Source organism: Camelina sativa, chromosome 7 (genome assembly GCF_030686135.1).
Source record: "Camelina sativa cultivar CO46 ecotype springtype chromosome 7, ASM3068613v1".
Lineage (NCBI taxonomy): Eukaryota > Viridiplantae > Streptophyta > Magnoliopsida > Brassicales > Brassicaceae > Camelina > Camelina sativa.
Genome location: NC_141886.1, coordinates 7,340,671 through 7,361,912, shown reverse-complemented (window position 1 = coordinate 7,361,912; position 21,242 = coordinate 7,340,671). Strand labels below are relative to the sequence as shown.

The 21,242-nt window shown below is 37.0% G+C and overlaps 1 protein-coding gene, 1 long non-coding RNA gene and 1 pseudogene across 2 annotated transcripts; 1 reads left to right on the top strand and 2 right to left on the bottom strand.

Moving 5' to 3' along the window:
* The first annotated feature begins 7,005 nt into the window (after positions 1-7,005).
* LOC147940994 (uncharacterized) lies at positions 7,006-8,011 on the top strand. Its single transcript, XM_087458339.1, has 2 exons — positions 7,006-7,277; positions 7,705-8,011. The coding sequence occupies exons 1-2, from the start codon at positions 7,006-7,008 to the stop codon at positions 8,009-8,011; spliced, it is 579 nt and encodes a 192-aa protein (XP_087314465.1).
* Positions 8,012-13,430: 5,419 nt separating this feature from the next.
* On the bottom strand, positions 13,431-14,622 carry LOC104700635 (cytochrome P450 710A4 pseudogene; annotated as a pseudogene).
* A 1,624-nt stretch (positions 14,623-16,246) lies between these two features.
* LOC104700633 (uncharacterized) lies at positions 16,247-17,400 on the bottom strand. The gene is made up of 3 exons (XR_753613.3): positions 17,167-17,400; positions 16,547-16,608; positions 16,247-16,455 (listed from the first exon to the last, which is right to left on the bottom strand). It is a non-coding gene; the product is annotated as an uncharacterized LOC104700633 (long non-coding RNA).
* Between the last annotated feature and the right edge of the window lie 3,842 nt (positions 17,401-21,242).

The following is a 21,242-nucleotide window of genomic DNA, read 5'->3' as shown; positions in this document are numbered from 1 at the left end:
TAAGCAAACAAAATTTATAATCACAAAAGATTATTAATAACATAACAACAACAAAAATTATTACCAAAATTTACATTAAATAAAAAATTTAGCCTGCAGTCTACCGAAGGTTAATACCTAGTTACTATTAACAGTTAAATATTTCATATGTAAAAATCTACTATACATAGTATAAAATAAAATTAGTTGTGTACGTAAATTCTATATAAATAATCACTAATACATGCAAAAAAAAAGGTTCATATAATTAGCGAATGTGAAAATACTTTTTTAAATATCAAAATTCGGAACCAGTTTTAATAGATCCAAAACTGAAGTATTTACAATGCTCGTTCCATACCCAGTATTTGATTGTTTTATAGCGGATAAGGGCACACTCTTAAAGAGAGAAAAGTTATCCTTAAAAATCTCACGTGTGTAGCATGTGCACAAGGGAAACTTATTATACGGCCATCACTAGCCAAAGTCCATAAAGAGACTTTAAACTTTCTGGAAAGGATACAAGGTGATATATGTGGACCAATACACCCACCTTGTGGGACATTTAGATATTTTATGGTTATGATTGATGCATCAACCAGATGGTCACACATTTGCTTGTTATCCACAAAGAACCTAGTATTTGCTAGGATGTTAGCTCAAATTATAAGATTAAGAGCACATTTTCCAGACTTTCCACTTAAGACTATACGTCTAGACAATTCTGGTGAATTTACATCCCAAGTGTTTAATGATTACTGTATGTCCATGGGAGTGAGTGTGGAACATCCTGTGGCACATGTACATACACAAAACGGATTAACTGAATCCTTCATTAAACGAATACAATTAATTGCTAGACCATTGCTAATGAGATCGAAGCTTCCTGTGTCGGCTTGGGGACACACAATTTTACATGCAGCAGAACTAATACGCATCAGGCCATCTAGTGAACATAAATATTCACCATCCCAATTATTAACGGGTCATGAGCCAGACATATCCCATCTCAAAACATTTGGTTGTGCCGTTTATGTACCGATTGCTCCACCACAGAGAAATAAGATGGGACCTCAAAGGAGGATGGGAATATATGTTGGATATGAGTCTCCCACCATTATAAATTATCTTGAGCCAACCACAGGAGATTTATTTAAGGCCAGATACGCGGACTGTCAATTTACAGAATCCGAATTCCCTATGTTGGGTGAAGAGACTAGCAAGCTGGTTAAAGAATTAACATGGAATCATACATCCTTGAATTGGCAAGATCCTCGGACTCAAGCCTGTGATGCAGAGGTCCAGAAAATTATACATTTGCAAAAGCTAGCTATACAATTGCCAGATTCCTTTGCTGACCCAAAGAGAGTAACAAAATCGTACATACCAGTTTGTAATGCACCAATACGTATTGATGTTCAGAAGGAACACAATAATCAAGTTGCTACAGAGTCTAAACCACGTTTGAAACGAGGTAGACCATTAGGTTCCAAAGATAAGAACCCTTAGAAGTCTAAAGGTGCAAAACAGACCGAGGTTAAGGGAATTATAGAAAATACAGACATGGCCGCGACAAGTCCTAAGGTATCAAGTGAGGTTCGGGACGCTGAACCTCAAGGACCTATAGGTATTGATAATACTGAGATCTCAATAAATTATATCATGTCTGGAATTCAATGGAACCGTAAAGATGTCGACATCGGTGAAATATTTGCATACAAGGTAGCACTTGAGATAAATGAGGATCATGAACCCACATCTATATTAGAGTGCAGTCAAAGTAAAGATTGGCTAAAGTGGAAAGAAGCCATTGACGTGGAGTTAAACTCTTTAAGAAAGAGAAGTGTGTTTGGTCCGATCTTAAGGATAACACATGAAATTAAACCAGTTGGACATAAGTGGGTCTTTGTAAGAAAGAGAAATGAGAAGAATGAAATCGTGAGATACAAAGCACGGCTTGTAGCACAAGGATTCTCTCAAAGACCAGACATAGATTATGAGGAGACATACTCCCCTGTGATGGATGCAACAACATCTCGGTACTTAATAAGTTTGGCTATAAGAGAAAAACTGGATTTGCGGTTAATGGATGTTGTAACCGCATACTTATATGGTCCACTGGATAATGAAATTTATATGAGATTACTATAGGGTTTTGAGCTCAAAGACAAGAGTGGTTCTCGAGAACAGTACTGCATTAGGCTGAACAAATCCCTTTATGGACTGAAACAAAGTGGTAGAATGTGGTATAACCGGTTAAGTGAATATTTAGCTTAAGAAAGCTATAAGAATGACCCAATCAGTCCATGTATATTTATAAAGAAGTTTGCAAACAAAGGGTTTGTAATTATAGCAGTTTATGTGGATGATTTAAACATCCTTGGGACCTCTGGGGAAATCGCCCAAACAGTAGAATATCTCAAGAAAGAATTTGAAATGAAAGACCTAGGCAAGACAAAATTCTGTTTGGGATTGCAGCTTGAGTACATAAGCAATGGAATCCTTGTGCATCAAACGGCATATACAGAAAAGGTACTCAAGAGGTTTAATATGGACCAAGCTCACCCATTGACCAGCCCAATGGTTGTTAGAAGCTTAGACTTGGATAAAGATCCATTTGGTCCAAAGAAGGCCGATGAAGAAGTTCTCGGACCTGAAGTGCCATACCTCAGTGCTATATGAGCGTTAATGTTCTTGGCTAGCCACACTAGACCGGACATATGTTTTGCCGTGAACCTCCTAGCAAGATTTAGTTCTTGTCCGACTATAAGGCACTGGAACAGTGTTAAACATGTTCTGCGTTACCTACAAGGAACGACAGATTTTGGTTTATTTTATACTAACTATAACAAAGATGGTTTAGTTGGTTTTGCTGATGCACGTTACTTATCGGATCCGCACAACTCTAGGTCTCAAACCGGGTACGTATTCACACATGATGGTACGGCGATCTCATGGCGTTCCATGAAGCAGAGCATTGTTGCCACTTCGTCCAACCATGCGGAAATCCTAGAAATTCATGAAGCCGGACGAGAGAGTGTGTGGTTAAGATCGATGACCCAACACATAAGAGCAAATTGCGGTATGGTCGCGGACAAGGAGCCAACCGTAATCTACGAGGACAATACGGCCTGCATCGCACAGCTCAAGGAAGGTTACATCAAGGGAGATCGGACGAAGCACATCCTACCGAAGTTCTTCTTCACACACGAACTACAAAAGGCCGGAGAAGTTCGAGTGGTGCAAGTACAGTCATGCGACAACTCAGCCGATCTCTTTACTAAGGCATTACCGACAACAACGTTCAAGAAGTTCATGCACCAGATTGGAATGCGGAGGCTTAAGGATTTAGAGTGATGATTGGAACAAGGGGAATAATGCGTGTTGTACTCTTTTTCCTTCACCATGGTTTTGTCCCATTGGGTTTTCCTGGTAAGGTTTTAATGAGGCAGCATCCCCAAGCGCATTACAGGGATCCTCTTCCAGCACATGCACGGTTATGTCATCCAAGGGGGAGTGTTGTAAAACACTGGATGGTGGACTCCATAACCGGCCATGTAAGGTCATGTACGGTCCATGGGCTTACGGCCCATCAGACATGGGCCCATCGGCCATTTACCAATTTATAGTCGGTTTTAGCCTAAATGTTTGTACCCTATATATATGTAACCTCAATGACATTACAAAAATAAGAATAAGAGAGAGATTTTAGCCCTTGAATCCTCTAGCTTCATAACATTCTTTCCATTTTCATACAATTTTCTTACATATTATATACATACAGTGTGGAAAGATTAAGATAGATCTCTTCAAAAGAGGTTACACAAAAAAAAAAAAATCTCTTAAAGTGTTGTCTTAATCAACCACAAAGCTATTTTGCAACTAATGTGTGGTTTTTTAAAAAATTGTTGGTTCTTGCTTACTATATTTGTTTTTTTTGATTTCCATAAAAATAATATTATTTTTAGTCATTAATAAGTATTATATTTTCAAATCGGATAATTTTTTGCGGTATAAGTCTATGTAACAGTATATATATATATATATATATATATATTTGCTTTAATTGTATATAATAAAAACTTAAAAAGTATTCATGAGATATTTTTAAAAAGTATTCATCAATAATGGATTTTTACAAATACGAAAATATAATTTATATTCAAACTACATATCAACTAATTTTACAATTGAAGTCATGAGAATGTTTTATTAAATTAGGTTAAATTTGATATTAAAAATTTGAGAATATATCATGATATCATGAGTAATGAGTTATACTCCCAATCACTTTCGTTCTACGTGAAAATATCCATCTATTATTTTCTTATCCAAGTACGTGTACTCGTGGTCACACAGGTCACAGGACTCACACCGTACATATGTATGAAAAGTTCGAACGTGTCATATTATCTTCCAAGCAACGTCTTAATCTCTAATAATTTTCAACGAATATCCCAAACACTAAGTCTAACAATACGCGACTTATGTGTCCCATTGAATTTTCAAGAGACTAGCTTGGCATTCCCTTATTTGAAAGAACACAAATTTCTAAAAACTTTACAGAGACTATTCTACTCAGAACTTTAATACGCATGAGATGACAGAATTATATGTGAGTTTGATATTTTCATTTTTTTCATTATATTTTAGAATATGAATTATATTTGACAATACATAACATCGATGTACATAAGTCATAAACTTGATATAGTTATAGACTGGGGAGTTGAGATGTTGGGGAGGTTGTCATAAAATCATTACACCAAATGAAATAGCTATAAAAATAAGTTTGAAATTAATCGGTAACCGAAATATATTTTAAGTCACAAGTTCATTTTCTTTTGGATACTATTTCGATGATATGATAATACTGTTTCGTCAACTGTATAGCTGCCACATCTACTCTGTCAATCTGTACACATCTACTCGTCCGTTAGCATCATTATGTTCATCCAGCACAGTAAGTTTTAGAAGTTAAGTTTGTGGCTTTAGCTACATTAATTTGAAATTTAAGCCCTCAATAGCCCAAAATTAACATTTACCAATCAAAACTACTACTTTCTTTTGTACATATTAGTATGTTCAAACCTAGCATAAATTGTTGAAACTTAAATCGGAAATCACAAAAAATATGTTATCTGAAGTCAGAAAGAGTCTGACATAAACATGTTATTGACTGATTCTAGTGGGTCCTTTGCTATCTCATGAGTCATGGCTCCTTCCAATTGTATTTCATGCATTCCCGTTTTTTAGTCAATCATATTTTTAGTATGTCTCCTCCTTAATTATTAGTCATCTCTTTTCTTCTCGTGATCATCCTCCCTCTGTATTTTTTTTTTTTCAACTCAACCAACCATACTAGTCTGATATCACACAATCAAGTACATTGTCTCTTAGGCATGTCAATTAGGGTCAATGGCTCGGCCTGACCCTGAAAAATACCAAGCTCAGATTTAAATATATATGTCTAGAATAAATCGGGTCTTTTCAGTTCAGCCCATCTAGGCTACAAGGTTTTTCGGGTTTAGTCTGATCGGGCTCGAGCCAGCCCGAAAAGCTCTTTAACAAATATATTTGTATTTTTTGTTACATTTTTATTTGATTGCAATATTTGATTAATGATTTATTGTAAATAAAGTTTAAAACTCTAATACTTTTAATATTTTTATCTATTGTTATAAACCACTTAACGGATGGACTCCATAACCAGGTCCATACATGGCCCGTACATGGCCCGTGTCCGTCCAAAGCCATAAGGCCCATAGGCCACATCCTTTTATCTAGGTCGGTTTATGTTCCTAATGTAATTGGGCTTTGCCCTTGACTATATATATGTAACCTCGAGATTAATCAATGAATAAGACAAGAGAATTCCATCTTTCGATTCTCTAGTTTACAACACGTTATCAGCACGATTGCCCTAAAGATCCAGCTGAGTAAAACCCTAAAACCCTAACCGCCGCCGTTCATCCTTCTTCTTCCATCAAAACCCTAAAACCGCCGTCTTCCTCCTCTTTGTTCGAAACTAATTCCTGTTCACGAGCAAACCTGTGCTCGTGATCAAGTTCCATCCAAAACCAGTTCGAGGTTCGTTCGTGGTTCGCGGTTCCGGGGTGAGTGCAGTATGTGACCGGTACGTGGATCGGGACGTGAGCGGTACAAGGAGCGGTTCTAGATCTGTTCGTGGGAAAGCTGTTTGCGGTCCTGTTCGAGGTTCGTGGTTCGTGGTCAAGTGATATCTGAGGTCTTTAGCTTCGAGATCAAAACCGGTCAGACCCTTTTGGTGTTAAGGTAAAATCGAAAACTTATGGGACCATATAATCGAATTTGGACATTAAGACTATTGAACGCTAAACATGCAAGTACACATCTAACAAAGTTTAAATTCTCTAAATCCTAAAACTTAAAATCGGATATTTAGGATTGTTAGATTGTTTGTGAATTGCACCAAATTGTATCAAGCTTAAAATCCGGTTGGTTGTTGTTTATTGTTGCTTGATTATTTGTTGCATAAGAACCTAGAACTAAACTGTTAAATTCGAGATTTATAAGAGAAGTATTAATCTGATTGTTCTAGGATATTTAAAATATGAAACTGCATGCATCCTTGAGATTAAATCGAATTTGTATAATCGAATAGAATTTTTCTGTAAATTTTCGGCTGTTTAGAACCCTAAAATCCTAAATTAAAATCGGAATCTAGAGAAATTCTAGTTCCCTTCATTATTTGTATAAATTCCTAATTGGAAAAGGAAAAGTTAAGAAAAAGGAAAATTTCTAAATTGTCTAAGAAAAGGAAATTGTTGCATGCTAGTTTCTATCTAGATTTGTTTGTTTTCCATGCATACTAAAACCGAAAATAATAAGTGAAAAGGCAAGGCATGTTTCGGTCTCAAATACCGCATGGCCTAAGGCATGGTTCGGTCTCAAATACCGCATGACCTAAAATTTAAAATTTATTGCATGGTTCGGTATTAAACACCGCATGCTAATGATCGGTTGTCTATTTTCTGCTTTATGCAGATGGCAAGGTTGAACAACCTAGACTATGCTGCTTTGAATGCTTTTGGAGACAACTATCTACAATGGGCATTGGACACTAAAATCATGCTGAAGTCAAATGACTTATTTGAGTGCATTGAGGAAGGTTTTGAACCATCCGATAAGCAAAATTACAAGGCCATTATGCATATGCGCCATCACCTTGCTGAGAGTCTCAAGAATCAGTACCTCACCATAGAAAATCCTCTTGACCTTTGGACAGAGCTGAAACGCAGATACAGACACAACAAACGGTGCTCCTACCAAAGACTCAATTCGATTGGAAAACCTAAGGATCCAGGACTACAAATCCGTGGATGAGTATAACACAGAGCTTTTTAGGATTGTCTCACTCCTTAGGTTGTGTGGTACTGAGGTGACAGAGAAAGAGTTGCTAGAGAAGACATTGTCTACTTTTAGCACTCACAACATACTACTTCAGTAACAATACCGTGAAAAAGGTTTCAAAACCTATGGGGCCTTAATCTCATGTTTGATACTAGCTGAGCAGAACAATGAGCTGTTGTTGATGAATATTGCTATGAGACCTCTTGGTACAGCCCCATTACCAGAAGCACACAAGGTAGATATGGCCAAGCAAAGTTCCAATGAGCCTAAAGAGCCCAAGGAGACCAACTATGTCCACAGAGAAAGACATTATGGTCGTGGCCGTGGTGGTAGAGGACGTGGTGGTCTTGGACAGTACCATGCTGGCCGCTTTGATGGTTACGGCCGTGGCGGCCATGGCTGTGGTGGTAAGGGCCGTGGGTCCTTTACACCACAAAACAAGGCTAAATCTGTTTGTCACCGATGTGGTATGTCTAACCATTGGGCCAAGAATTGCAGAACCCCTAAGCATCTTATTGATGCATATCAAGAAATGTTGAAGAAGAATCCAGAGGCCAACTATGTGCATCTCGATGGTGAAGATGACTTCGACCATGAGAATGATGATTCACTAGACTATGAGACTTTCGATTGTTTTTAAGAAGATAACTAATTTTACATTAAGGCCTTGGTTTAATTTATAAGCTTTATGCTTTAATTTCGGTTATGTATTGGATAATTATTTTTAGTTTAATTTCAATGATTTTATTTCAATATTTCTTTGCTTGTTTTATTAAAATTTAAAACAAAATTATTGTCATTATAGAAATGGCCGAGGGTATGAGTGTACTAGTGGTGGACAGTGTATCCAGCCACACAATATTGAAGGACAAAAGATATTTCATAAACCTCATATTGAAAAATGCCAATGTTAGTACAATTGCGGGTATAGCAAGCTTAATAGAAGGCTACGACCAAGCTCATATATTATTACCCAATGGCACACATATTGAATTAAGTGATGCCTTGTACTCACCCAGCTCTAAGAGAAGTTTATTGAGCTTTAAAGACATTCGTTTGAATGGTTATTATATTGAAACAAAGGGTGAAGGAAGCAAAGAATTTCTATACATTACTGAAATTGTGAATGGACATAAGAAGGTCCTACAGACTATACCTGCACTAGCCACTGGTTTATACCAAGCTAAGATTAACATGATAGAAGCTAACTTGGCAAAGCACAAAATGTTCAATGAACAGTTCACTCTATGGCATGACCGGCTTGGCCATCCGGGAACAAACATGATGCGTAAACTGATTAATAGTTCAAATGGGCACACTCTTAAAGAGAGAAAAGTTATTCCTAAAAATCTCACGTGTGTAGCATGTGCACAAGGGAAACTTATTATACGGCCATCACCAGCCAAAGTCCATAAAGAGACTTTAAACTTTCTGGAAAGGATACAAGGTGATATATGTGGACCAATACACCCACTGTGTGAGAAGTTTAGATATTTTATGGTTATGATCGATGCATCAACCAGATTGTCACACGTTTGCTTGTTATCCACAAGGAACCTAGCATTTGCTAGGATGTTGGCTCAAATTATAAGATTAAGAGCACATTTTCCAGATTTTCCCCTAAAGACTATACGTCTAGATAATGTTGGTGAATTTACATCCCAAGCGTTTAATGATTTCTGAATGTCCATGGGGGTGAGTATGGAACATCCTGTGGCACATGTCCATACACAAAATGGATTAGCTGAATCCTTCATTAAACGGATCCAGTTGATTGCTTGACCATTACTCCTAAGGTCGAAGCTTCCTGTGTCGGCTTGGGGACACGCAGTAATACATGCAACAGAGTTTATACACATCAGGCCATCTAGTGAGAATAAATATTCGCCATCCCAATTACTAATGGGTCATGAGCCAGACATTCGGGTGTGCCGTTTATGTACCGATTGCATCATCACAGAAAAGAAAGATGGGACCTCAAAGGAGGATGGGAATATATGTTAGATATGATTCTCCCACCATTGTTAAGTATTTTGAGCCAACTACGGGTGATTTATTTAAGGTCAAATACGCGGATTGTCAGTTTTCTGAATCCGAATTTCATATGTTGGGTGGAGAGAAAGACAAGCTGGTCAAAGAAATAATATGGAATCAAACATCCTTCAATTGGCAAGATCCTCGGACTCTAGCCTGTGATGCAGAGGTCCAGAAAATTATACATTTGCAAAAGCTAGCTATACAATTGCCAGATTCCTTTGCTGACCCAAAGAGAGTAACAAAATCGTACATACCAGCTTGCAATGCACCAATACGTATTGATGTTCAGAAGGAACACAATAAGCAAATTGCTACAGAGTCTAAGGCCCGTTTGAAACGAGGTAGACCATTAGGTTGCAAAGATAAGAACTCTCGAAAATCTAAGAAAGGTGCAAATCAAACCGAGGTTAGGGAAAATGCAGAAAATGCGGACATGGCCGCGGCAAATCCTAAGGTACTAAATGAGGTTTGGGACGCTGAACCTCAAGGACCTGTAGGTATTGATAATAATGAGATCTCAATCAATTATATCATGTCTGGAATACAATGGAACCGTAAAGATGTCAACATTGATGAAGTATTTGCATATAAGGTAGCACTTGAAATAAATGAGGATCATGAACCCACGTCTATATTAGAGTGCACTCAAAGTAAAGATTGGCTAAAGTGGAAAGAAGCCATTGACGTGGAGTTAAACTCTTTAAAGAAGAGGAATGTTTTTGGTCCGATCTTAAGGACACCATTCAATATAAAACCAGTAGGACATAAGTGGGTCTTTGTAAGGAAGAGAAATGAGAATAATGAAATCGTGAGATATAAGGCACGGCTTGTAGCACAAAGATTCTCTCAAAGACCAGGAATAGACTATGAGGAGACATACTCCCCTGTGATGGATGCAACGACTTTTAGATATCTAATGAGTATGGCTATAAGAGAAAAATTGGATTTGCGGTTAATGGATGTTGTAACCGCATACTTATATGGTCCACTGGATAATGAAATCTATATGAGATTACCAGAAGGTTTTGAGCTCAAAGATAAGAATGGTTCTCGAGAACAGTAATGCATAAGGCTGAACAAATCCCTTTATGGACTGAAACAGAGTGGTCAAATGTGGTATAACCGGTTAAGTGAGTATTTAGCTAAAGAAGGCTATAAGAATGACCCAATCAGTTCATGTATATTTATAAAGAAGTTTGCAAACAAAGGGTTTGTAATAATAGCAGTGTACGTGGATGATTTAAACATCCTTGGGACCTCTGGTGAAATAGCCCAAACAGTAGAATATCTCAAGAAAGAATTTGAAATGAAAGACCTAGGCAAGACAAGATTCTGTTTGGGGTTACAGCTTGAGTACAGAAATAATGGAATCCTTGTGCATCAAACGGCATATACAAAAAAGGTACTCAAGAGGTTTAATATGGACCAAGCTCACCCATTGACTAACCCAATGGTTGTGAGGAGCCTTGATTTGGATAAAGATCCATTTGGTCCAAAGAAGGCCGATGAAGAAGTTCTCGGACCTGAAGTGCCATACCTCAGTGCTATAGGAGCGTTAATGTTCTTGGCTAGCCACACTAGACCGGACATATGTTTTGCCGTGAACCTCCTAGCAAGATTTAGTTCTTGTCCGACTAAAAGGCACTGGAACGGTGTTAAACATGTTCTGCGTTACCTACAAGGGACGACAGACTTTGGTTTATTTTATACTAACTATAACAGAGATGGTTTAGTTGGTTTTGCTGATGCAGGTTACTTATCGGATCCGCACAACTCTAGGTCTCAAACCGTGTACGTATTTACACATGATGGTACGGCGATCTCGTGGCGTTCCATGAAGCAAAGCATTGTTGCCACATCATCCAACCATGCAGAGATCCTAGCAATTCATGAAGTCGGACGAGAGAGTGTATGGTTAAGGTTGATGACCCAGCACATTAGAGCAAATTGCGGTATGGTCGAAGACAAAGAGCCAACCGTAATCTATGAGGACAATACGACCTGCATCGCACAGCTCAAGGAAGATTACATCAAGGGAGATCGGACGAAGCACATCCTACCGAAATTCTTCTTCACACACGAACTACAAAAGGCCGGAGAAGTTCGTGTGGTACAGGTGCAGTCATGCGACAACTCAGCCGATCTCTTCACTAAGGCATTACCGACAACAACGTTCAAGAAGCTCATGCACCAGATTGGAATGCGGAGGCTTAAGGACTTAGAGTGATGCTTGGAACAGGGGGAACAATGCGTGCTGTACTCTTTTTCCTTCACCGTGGTTTTGTCCCATTGGGTTTTCCTGGTAAGGCTTTAATGAGGTATTACCCCCTAGCGTATTGCATCGATCCCTTAGCATCGGCATGGTTATGTCATCCAAGAGGGAGTGTTATAAACCACTTAACCGATGGACTCCATAACCAGGCCCATACATGGCCCGTACATGGCCCGTGTCCGTCGAAGGCCATAAGGCCCATCGGCCACATCCTTTTATCTAGGTCAGTTTATGTTCCTAATGTAATTGGGTTTTGCCCTTGACTATATATATGTAACCTCGAGATTAATCAATGAATAAGACAAGAGAATTTCATCTTTCGATTCTCTAGTTTACAACATCTATGATATTTTATATGAATTATATATTGTTTTATTTGGTTAAAGTATAAAATTTTATTTAGTTTTAAACTTTTTAAAAAAAAATTAAGTTGGTTGTAGTGAATATAGAAACACTGCTTTTTAAGACTTATAAGTTTGAATTATTGATCTGTAAGATAAGCCTGAAAAAGCCCGAAAAACCCTATAGCCCTGTTAGGACCAGACTCGAAAATATTTCGGAACGGACCAGGCCGAGCTCGAACATATGCGGGTTTTACAAGTTTCGAGCCGGGCCGGACCGGACCAGCCTGATTGACACCCCTATTGTTTTGTTTATTAATCCTTTATACCATTTTTTTGACGAGAGATTTTACCCCAAGATTCATTCAATACAATAGAAATAGAATTGTATCCCCCCTCATTTTTTGCTTTCTTGATAGTGCGAGAAATTACCACAACAAAAAAGATCAATTAATTTAGCGAAAACATAAAACACAGGAATTCCCTTTTATTATTCTGAAAAATTTCGACATCATTTCAACAATATTTTGTGGAAATATTTTGAGAAATTTCTGACTCTTTGGATTTGACCAGATTTTCCCAATTACAACTTGTTGTCAAACAGTTGGAATAGGCATTATTCCGAAGAATTTAATGCGAATGTTGTCATCAATTTTTTTTTTTTTTTTTTTGTGGTTAAATATAGTTTTGTCCTATATTGATTTTCACATATTAAAGTTGGTTCAAAGTTCCAGCTGGTTCTGTATCTAAGGTTAGGTTTTCGTTGCGACGATGAACACGCATGCATGTATAAAGGTTGTGAGATCGAATACTAAACTAAATATACAGAGTATTTATAAATTTAATCTCTAGAAAATACTTTATGGTGTATCCGTGAACTGGTTTATTTGGCTCTTTGTGCATGTTCACTCTTTGTTAATTTTTTCAATCTTTGTTATTTTTTTTTGTTTTCTGATGGTTTTGGTTCATATCTCTTAGTTCTCTTCATTTTGAAAGATTCCTTATGTTTTTCACTTCCACAATATCAATATGAAAATAATTGAATATCCCTTTTGCTTTCACTGTACTTTTTCTTTTTATATTTTCTTCTTAATTAAGGTATTTCGATTTTGAGTTTCCTTTATGCCGGTGAAAACAAAACCGGTGAAACGAGATCTAAGGTGGATCTTTTATTTTCTTTTATTTTATCTTTTTTTGTCAACTGAGTAGCGGCGTCACGCAGTCACCTGAGATTTTTTTAATCTACTTGGTTATTTTTTTTAATCTACTTGTTATTTTTTATCTGATAGTCATGCTTCGCAATGTCGTAAAGCTTAAAGACATGTATATTAAAGATATAAATATTCACATGGGTAAGATATCGTCAACATATATTATATTCCTTTTTCTTATATTAATAGCTTATAATATTTAGAATATTACTTAAAATTTCATACATTTTTCTTATATTCGGGCGAATAAGTTACTACATAACATCATTGGGACAAAGAACAACATACATTGATGGTGAAGACATGGCAACACAATGACGTGGCGTCTCCTCTCAAATTGAATAACACTTAGGCCACATCATGAAAAGCGATAGAATATACACTGACGATTAATTCAAGGAGAGGCACCGTCGCGACTAGACAAGAAAACCATGCCCCCGTCTTTGGGCGACATCGTTGGGATATGCACAATATCATCGCAGCCATCCGATTGGACCCTCTTGAAATCAAACACCGACGTGAACATGGCAATGAAGAGCACGAGGTGGTTCAGCGCGTAACGCTGGCCTACGCACTGGTGCGAGCCAATTCCAAAAGTCAAGAAATTGCGTTTGAACACCTGATCCTCTTGCCTTGTCTCGTTAAACCGGTCAGGATCAAATCGGTCTGGCTCAGTAAACCCTTGAAACGAGGCATCGAAAAGGGAAGGAAACACAACTGTACCTTTAGGGATTGTGTACGATTCCGTGAGAGGGAAGTCACTAACAGCAACATGTGGAACCATACTTGCTGGTGGTCGGTATCTAAGGACCTCACGCGCCACAGTCCGCGTGAACTTCATCTCCACGAGCTGATCGGCTGTGATTAACTCGTTGGACTCAGGCGACCAAAAACTTGCGACTTCTCGTTAGATGATGAACTTTCCAATGAGGTAGTTGGTGGAGAGGCCAACGGAAGTGTTTGCCATCGCAGATTGCTTGTTCCAGAAGGAAGTTGGGTCACGGAGGAGTGCAATGACGTTTCCAATGATTGGGGTGACGAAGAGGGGGCCAGGGAGGTTTCGTTTTTTGACATGGTAAGAGAGTTGCTCGAGCAGAAGGAATAGAAGTAATGCTGAGACTAGGTATGGTGCAAGAGAGGCAAATAGGGAAACTGAGGCAACCATTCTTTTATTTGATTGGGTTTTGTCGTTTGCGTATATGGAAATGATTGATCAGAGTGGTAAACAAGACGAAGATGATTTCGCTTTTTTCGGTCTTAGTTTGGTAGGTTACGCAGAATATTTATAAGAGCTTTTGGGGTATTATATTGAAGCTGTTCAGGCAAATTTATTAAGATAAGAAGAATTCAAAGGTCTTTTTTTTTTCTTTTTTTTTTGGGGGCAAACAAAGCCATAGGTCTTTTTTTTTCCCCTTCTTTTTGTTAAATGATATATATATATATATATATATACATATTTTAACTTCTTATAATCGTGCATCCCATTGTCTATAATGAATGAGAGAGAAAGAGGGAGAGGATAAATATTTTGAATTCATGGTGATTTTTGTACGGAAACCAAATGACTTATAAGATACATGACTTGTGTGAGTTAAGAAAATTTTGATGTTATGTTTACCAATGAACTTTTTGTTTTGAACAGTTTCTTTTACCTTTATAAGGCATAGTTTTGGTTTCGTTGTAATTAAATTCTATTTTTGTCTTGGGTCAACGGTTGATTTTACCATGTCAAGTGGTTTTTATTCCCATCCAGATATATATATTTTTAAATGTGATGGATGATATTATGGCTATTTTAATGCAACCTATCAGCGCGATTATGAGCATATATACAAACGTGTAAGGGAAAGCAACCAAAAAAAAAAACAGTAGAAAGGGTTAGCATATAATATATAATATATATATTTACTATTGTTTACTCTGTTTCTCTTGACTGTTTTGATTTCGAGTTGTTAACAAACTATTATTCTATCATAATTTTGCTAAAAGAATCTAATACCTAAGTGGTGTTGAAAAAAAAAGATTAAAGTTGTTCACAAATTGTAATGGTATCGGGACAAGAAGAGTTCAAATGTTTGTTTTCTGCTCTGTTTTTAACATCTTCATCATATATATGTCGGGCAAACGTTCATGTTTCAATTTGTAATTATATTTCTACGTAAAATAATTATGATCATCCGTGACGTGTTTTTGTTTTTGTGGTAAATGTTAGCCTGCATTACCCATGTAGTTGTGTAGTTAACAATGCATATATTTGCATGTTGCTATATGATAATCTATAATTTGGAGACATTTGGCCAACTTGTTGATGATTTAAGGGTGGAAGAATTGGTAAAATAAACCGTTGTTGACTAAGGGTGGAAATGAAAGCCCCAACTTGATCCAAAGTCATTATTGTTAATACAAAATAAACGATACAAATTATTTGATTGGTAAAACATTATTTACAATGCAAATTTCATATTATTATTTTTAGTTGCTGGACGAAGAAATACGATACATTGAGTGATATTCTCCCTAAAAAACGTAAAGTGTTTTTTTTTGTAACTTTTTTGAAAAAAATACGCACTTAGATGTATTTCCATTTCTGGCCTAAGTAATTAATAAACCGTTGACTATATATACTTGGTAAGTGAAGGCCCCAACTTGATCCGAGGTCATCGTTGTTAGTTTTTGGTATTACATGTTTATAACTTCACATACATGCTTCCTTTTTGACATGAGTGGATTAAGTCAACTTGGAGCCTTTTAATGTTGCTCAAACCCCCTTTTGGGGAATTACAAAATGGTTTATTATATCGTTGACGAATAGTATTTTTCTCTCAAATGAACAGTATTATCAAATTGGTTATGAACAGTGTTGCCAGAATATTACATCAGAAGAAAGTTGTAACATTAAGACCAAATCTATTGGGGAGTTGTTATTTTCAGACTCTTATAATTTTTTATAAATAATTTTTGTACTTTTAAAAAATAAGAACCTTTATTATGTTAATTAAAATTATGCTCTCTAATGGTAAAACTTTTACGGGGTTCTTATTGAGCAAAACAAATATACAGTCTTACTTAATATAGACTCACTTACTTTGTATACTATACAATAGCTTCTATACCATGTTCCTTCAAGCTCTATCTATCAACACATATACATAAATTCAAAGTCAATTCGATGTCTTTTTGATCTCAACGAAGGGCTTCTTCTTCTTCTTCTTCTTTAGACCATCTGAACAAAGCAAATATTACATTATCTAAAACGATTTCTTAAAGAATCATGATATGCATTGAAAAACAGTTCAAGAAAGAGAGATACTAACATGTTGCAGTTGTGCATTCATGTCTGAAATTGGTCTCATTTGTAACTTGTTCTCCATCAAACCTCAACAAAAACAGTAGAGCATATCAAATTGATGAAAAAACGTAGAAAGTTGAAATAGAACATAACAAAAACTGGTCCAACCTTTCATCAAAGAACATAACAGAACAGAAACAAATCAAAGAACAGAACAAAACATTACACAAACCGATTCAAGCTTTGATCAAAGAACGGATAATATTCATGAAATAACTTAGAAAATTCCCAAATCTGACTTATCAAAAACTTAATTAATACTTAACAGATAAATAGATCAAAATAAAGCAAACTCATTAAAAACAAAGTATTCAACGCATCAAACGGATGGAAACAAACAGATCAATCCAATTCTCAATTTGCTAACAATCGTAAACCATAATTTTGTTAACAATGAACTGGTTAAAATAGAAAGCTTAAAAGCTGAATTAAGCTCACAATCAGAGAAAATACAAAGCTTAACAGCTGAATTACGAATAGAAAGCTGAATAGAATGCTTAACAGCTGAATTAATAATACATGCATTAGAGCCAAAACAGAAAGCTTAACAGCTAAATCAAGCTCACAATCAGAGAAAATATTCACCTTATAACAGGAATTCAACTCCATATCTCATTAGCCATGAAAAATTACCGGAAACAATAGAAATTGAATAATTTAGACGTCGGTTTTCTTTTAGAATTTTCGGAGCTTCAATAAAACATCATAACATTCCGTAACTAACAGGTGGGTGGAGGAAAAATACTTTTAGTTTGGGTGTTTGTTAGAAACGCGTGTCCAAAAGTGGAATGTGCAGAGGTCTGAAATTGTATTTAACTTAAAATGTTTGGTCCAAACTGATTATATATAGCTAGCTCTATAGAGATAACCATGCCTCGTGATTAACATTGTTGCTTATATGATAAAGTGACGGGAGAAATGCAAATTGATTATAATGGCATCTCTAACGGTAAGATAGTCATAGTGATGATATCTAACCAATACTATAATAACACTTTTAATATAATTTTATCAATCTAAATTAGAATAATAAGGTTCAGATTTTCGAGTCTGCTCTGTACGATTAGCCAGCCTTGCGAAGTTAGATGATCAAACTGAAGAGTTTTTATTTTCTTTTGTATATGCCTTAAATCTTGGAGAACAACAAAAGGTTTTCTGGCAGGAGTTGAAAAACCATTCTAATTCTCCCATTATACAAAGCAATCAGTGGTTGATAAAGGGTGATTTTAATGAGACCCTAGATATGAATGAACATTTGAGGGTGGATGATAATCTGGGGGTCTCGCACTACAAGAAAACATGTGATTTACAACTGCACTAATAGTCACTAAATAGTCGCTACTTCATAGATAACGACTAAGTTACGACTAATAACTGTTGTCGTAAATCGATAGTCGGTAAAAAAATTCAGTCGTAACATAGTCGGTAAATAGCAACAATATTACGACTATGGCACGTAGTCGTAATTTAGTCGTTACTATTTACGACTATTTGACGACTATTTTACGATTAATAAAATATTGACAGAAGTAGTTTACGACTAGTTTGAGAATAGTTGTGACTTCGTCGTTAAATTATGCGACTCCGTGGCTACTATCGGACGACTATTTGACGACTATGTTACGACGACTTTAAGCCAGATTTAATGACTAGTTTGACGACTATAGTGATTAAAACCATAATTGTTTTGTTTTGTTTTACAAATCGAATTTCTAATCAAACAGAAACCTAAAATTCACATTTTTAATAACCAAAATTTCACCACAATAGTAATATGTTCACCACATTAGCAATTACAAAAAGAGAACCAAAATGATCAATAAAAAACTATGATTGACACATCATCCCAAAGTGACAATTTCATAATAACCAAAAGAGAACCTAAACCATAATAAGTAGCCAAAGAAGTAACCTAAGAAGGAGATGTTCTTTGTGTTGGAGAGGCGTTGGATGCATCACTTGATTCAGACTCTTGGAATTCGACAAAGGTCGGACACATCGTACGCATGAACTTTTCCAAATGCTCTATCTTCTTCTGTTGCTCAGCCACAACTTTGGAGTGTTCTGCTTCACGAGCAGCAATCTCAGCATCATGTTGTGTAGTATAGGCAACTTGTTCTTCAATTATACGATAAGCTTCCTTCACTTGCTCTTGCAATGCTACAAACGATGACGATTCTCCTCGTTGATAGCTCTTGCCATTGAGAAGATCCTGAAGATGATCCTTGAGGCTTCCAAGTCCAAAAAGATTACCTCGTGAATCCTTCTCAGTGGACTTAGAAAAAAAAAAAAAATGTTAGTTCTGAAAATGGAAGTTTTGAAGACTCTTTAAGTATAGATTGTGAAAATAGTACTTTACCTGAAAAAAAATGGCTGTATAATCTTCTGCTGTGAGCTCCTGAGCTCGTGAAGGATCTGACTCGATCTCAGATATCTTAGCTTGTAAGTTTTCTCATAAGTTGAGAAGATCTTCTCGGCTTTTCGATCGACATACGTACCATCTGGCCTTGTATGTGTCTCTTTGAAAACCTCACCAAGACTCACCGGTCTCCCAAGTTTCTCTTCCTGGAATGTTACAAAAACAAAAAAAGGTTAAGACATAAGTTAAAGTTACAAAAAAAAGGTTAAGACATAAGTTAAAGTTACTCACCAAGCCTTGTTTGACTTGTTGATACGATGTTGGCCCAGATAAGTGCGAGTGTGAACCGAGACTGTAACACCCCCGAACTGTCCTATGGCCGGACAGGCCACAGGCCGCCCCGGGACGCCACTTTGAAAACATCCACCGACGATCCGGCCGAGGTTCGAGAACGAATCAGGACCCTTAGCCAGTCCATCGGCGGGGATTTCACCCGACTGGGACATCATTCAGGCTTTGCAACCCTTGTGACATTCCAGGCATTGAGCCGACTTGGAAAAAGTTTATATCAGTTATTACTCGTACGAATATAAAATCCGATTGTATTAATATATAACGAGTTTATTACAAAATAAGTACCAAAAAGATTATAAGGTTCGAACATAAGGCCTAGTGCCAAAGGTTCGATTACATATAAAACATACTTGATTCTACAAACAGACACAAAAACTACTCCGGGGTCCTATCTTTCACCACGCCCTCTAATCCCCTCTAAGGTTACCTGCAAGACAAATTTTTATCATAAGTAATCTAATATTATTTAGTGAGTCACAGGGTTCCTGCAGAAAATAAATCCCCAACCCCAAATTCCCCAACAACAATTAATCAAGCAAGCAAGCAATCAAACAAGCAATCAAGCAATCAACATGCAAGCAAGCAAACAATCAAACAATCAGAGATATCATGCGGAAGATAAGGAGCTAATTAAGCAAATAAATCTAGCAAGTAATCAATCAACTACAAAGCAATAAAACTTGATTAAAAGCTAAAAGTTTTAACAAGTTTTAATTTATGGGCCCGATATGCTTCCTCTCCTCAACGCCTCCGCATTGCAACCACAAAGGCATGCAACTGGAACAACACTTCGAGCCACACCGTCGTGTAGACAGCCTCGGCCAAGGTAGCGAGCCCAGTAACCTCCGAGCTCTTCATACCAACCCTACAACTCAACGCACAAGGGTTACATGGCGCGGCTACATGCTGGTACGGAAATAGTCTGAGGACAGCCATACCCTAGTCTTACTACGCTAGCTGGAATTTCTCGCGGACTAAACGCTTTAAGACTTCAACCAATTGATAATTGAGTTTATATGGTTTTTAAGCTCATAATTTTTCAAGTATCTTAACCAAGTTACCATCTCCAATACTAGAACATTTCGAACTAGTATCGAGATTAAGCTCATAATTTTTCAAGTATCTTAACCAAGTTACCATCTCCAATACTAGAACATTTCGAACTAGTATCGAGAGTAACCTCACAATTAAGTTACCATCTCTATTACTAGAACATTTCGAACTAGTAACGAGAGTAACCTCACAGCACATACATTTAACAAGAAAATCACAAAGATAAAATTCAAGTAAATGCAACTATATGCTCAATGCAAACCGTTTACTAGACGGAAGTCTTTAGACTCCATCTAGCTCGGTGAAATGTGCCTGGACTCACAGAATACCGGCGAACTCTTGGTTGAGTTAACGGATTCTCTCGGCGACATCTCTCCCTTGGCAGCACTTCGGATCTTCCCTTGTTGCAATCGAGTTCCTTCTCGATGTAACAGTCTTGGCAGCAGTCGATAGTCTTGTCTTGCTCTTCTCCTTCCTTCTCAACCCTCTCTCTTTTCCCTCCTTTCTCTCCTTCTTCTTTACTTAGCTTTGTTTTGCGAAAATAAAGAGAAGTGAGCTTCCTTTTATAGAAAGTTCGGGCGGCGGAGTGAGCCAATGCATGGCGAGCTTCAAAACTTGGTGAGCAAGTTTTTGAAAACTTGGTGAGAAAGTTTCCTTGAAAGCTTGGTGAGAAATGCAAATACTGGGCCGATTCTTCACCACTCCTTCTCTTCTAGACAATACTTGGTGGAGACATGCATTACTTGGTTAAATAATGATCACTTCTTCTCCTTTGTCTCACACTCCTTTTGCATGCAATTTGATTGGCCAATTTTGTGAAAACATAATGATTATGTTTTCTCACTTTTTGCATGAATTTTGATTGGTCAATTAAGGAGACATAAGTTCCTTAATC

Coding starts and splice junctions, on each gene's coding strand:
- LOC147940994 (XM_087458339.1), top strand. CDS start 7,006: ATGGCAAGGTTGAACAACCTAGACTATGCTGCTTTGAATGCTTTTGGA. Junction 7,278..7,704: donor AGATACAGACACAACAAACG/GTGCTCCTACCA, acceptor CCGTGGTGGTAG/AGGACGTGGTGGTCTTGGAC.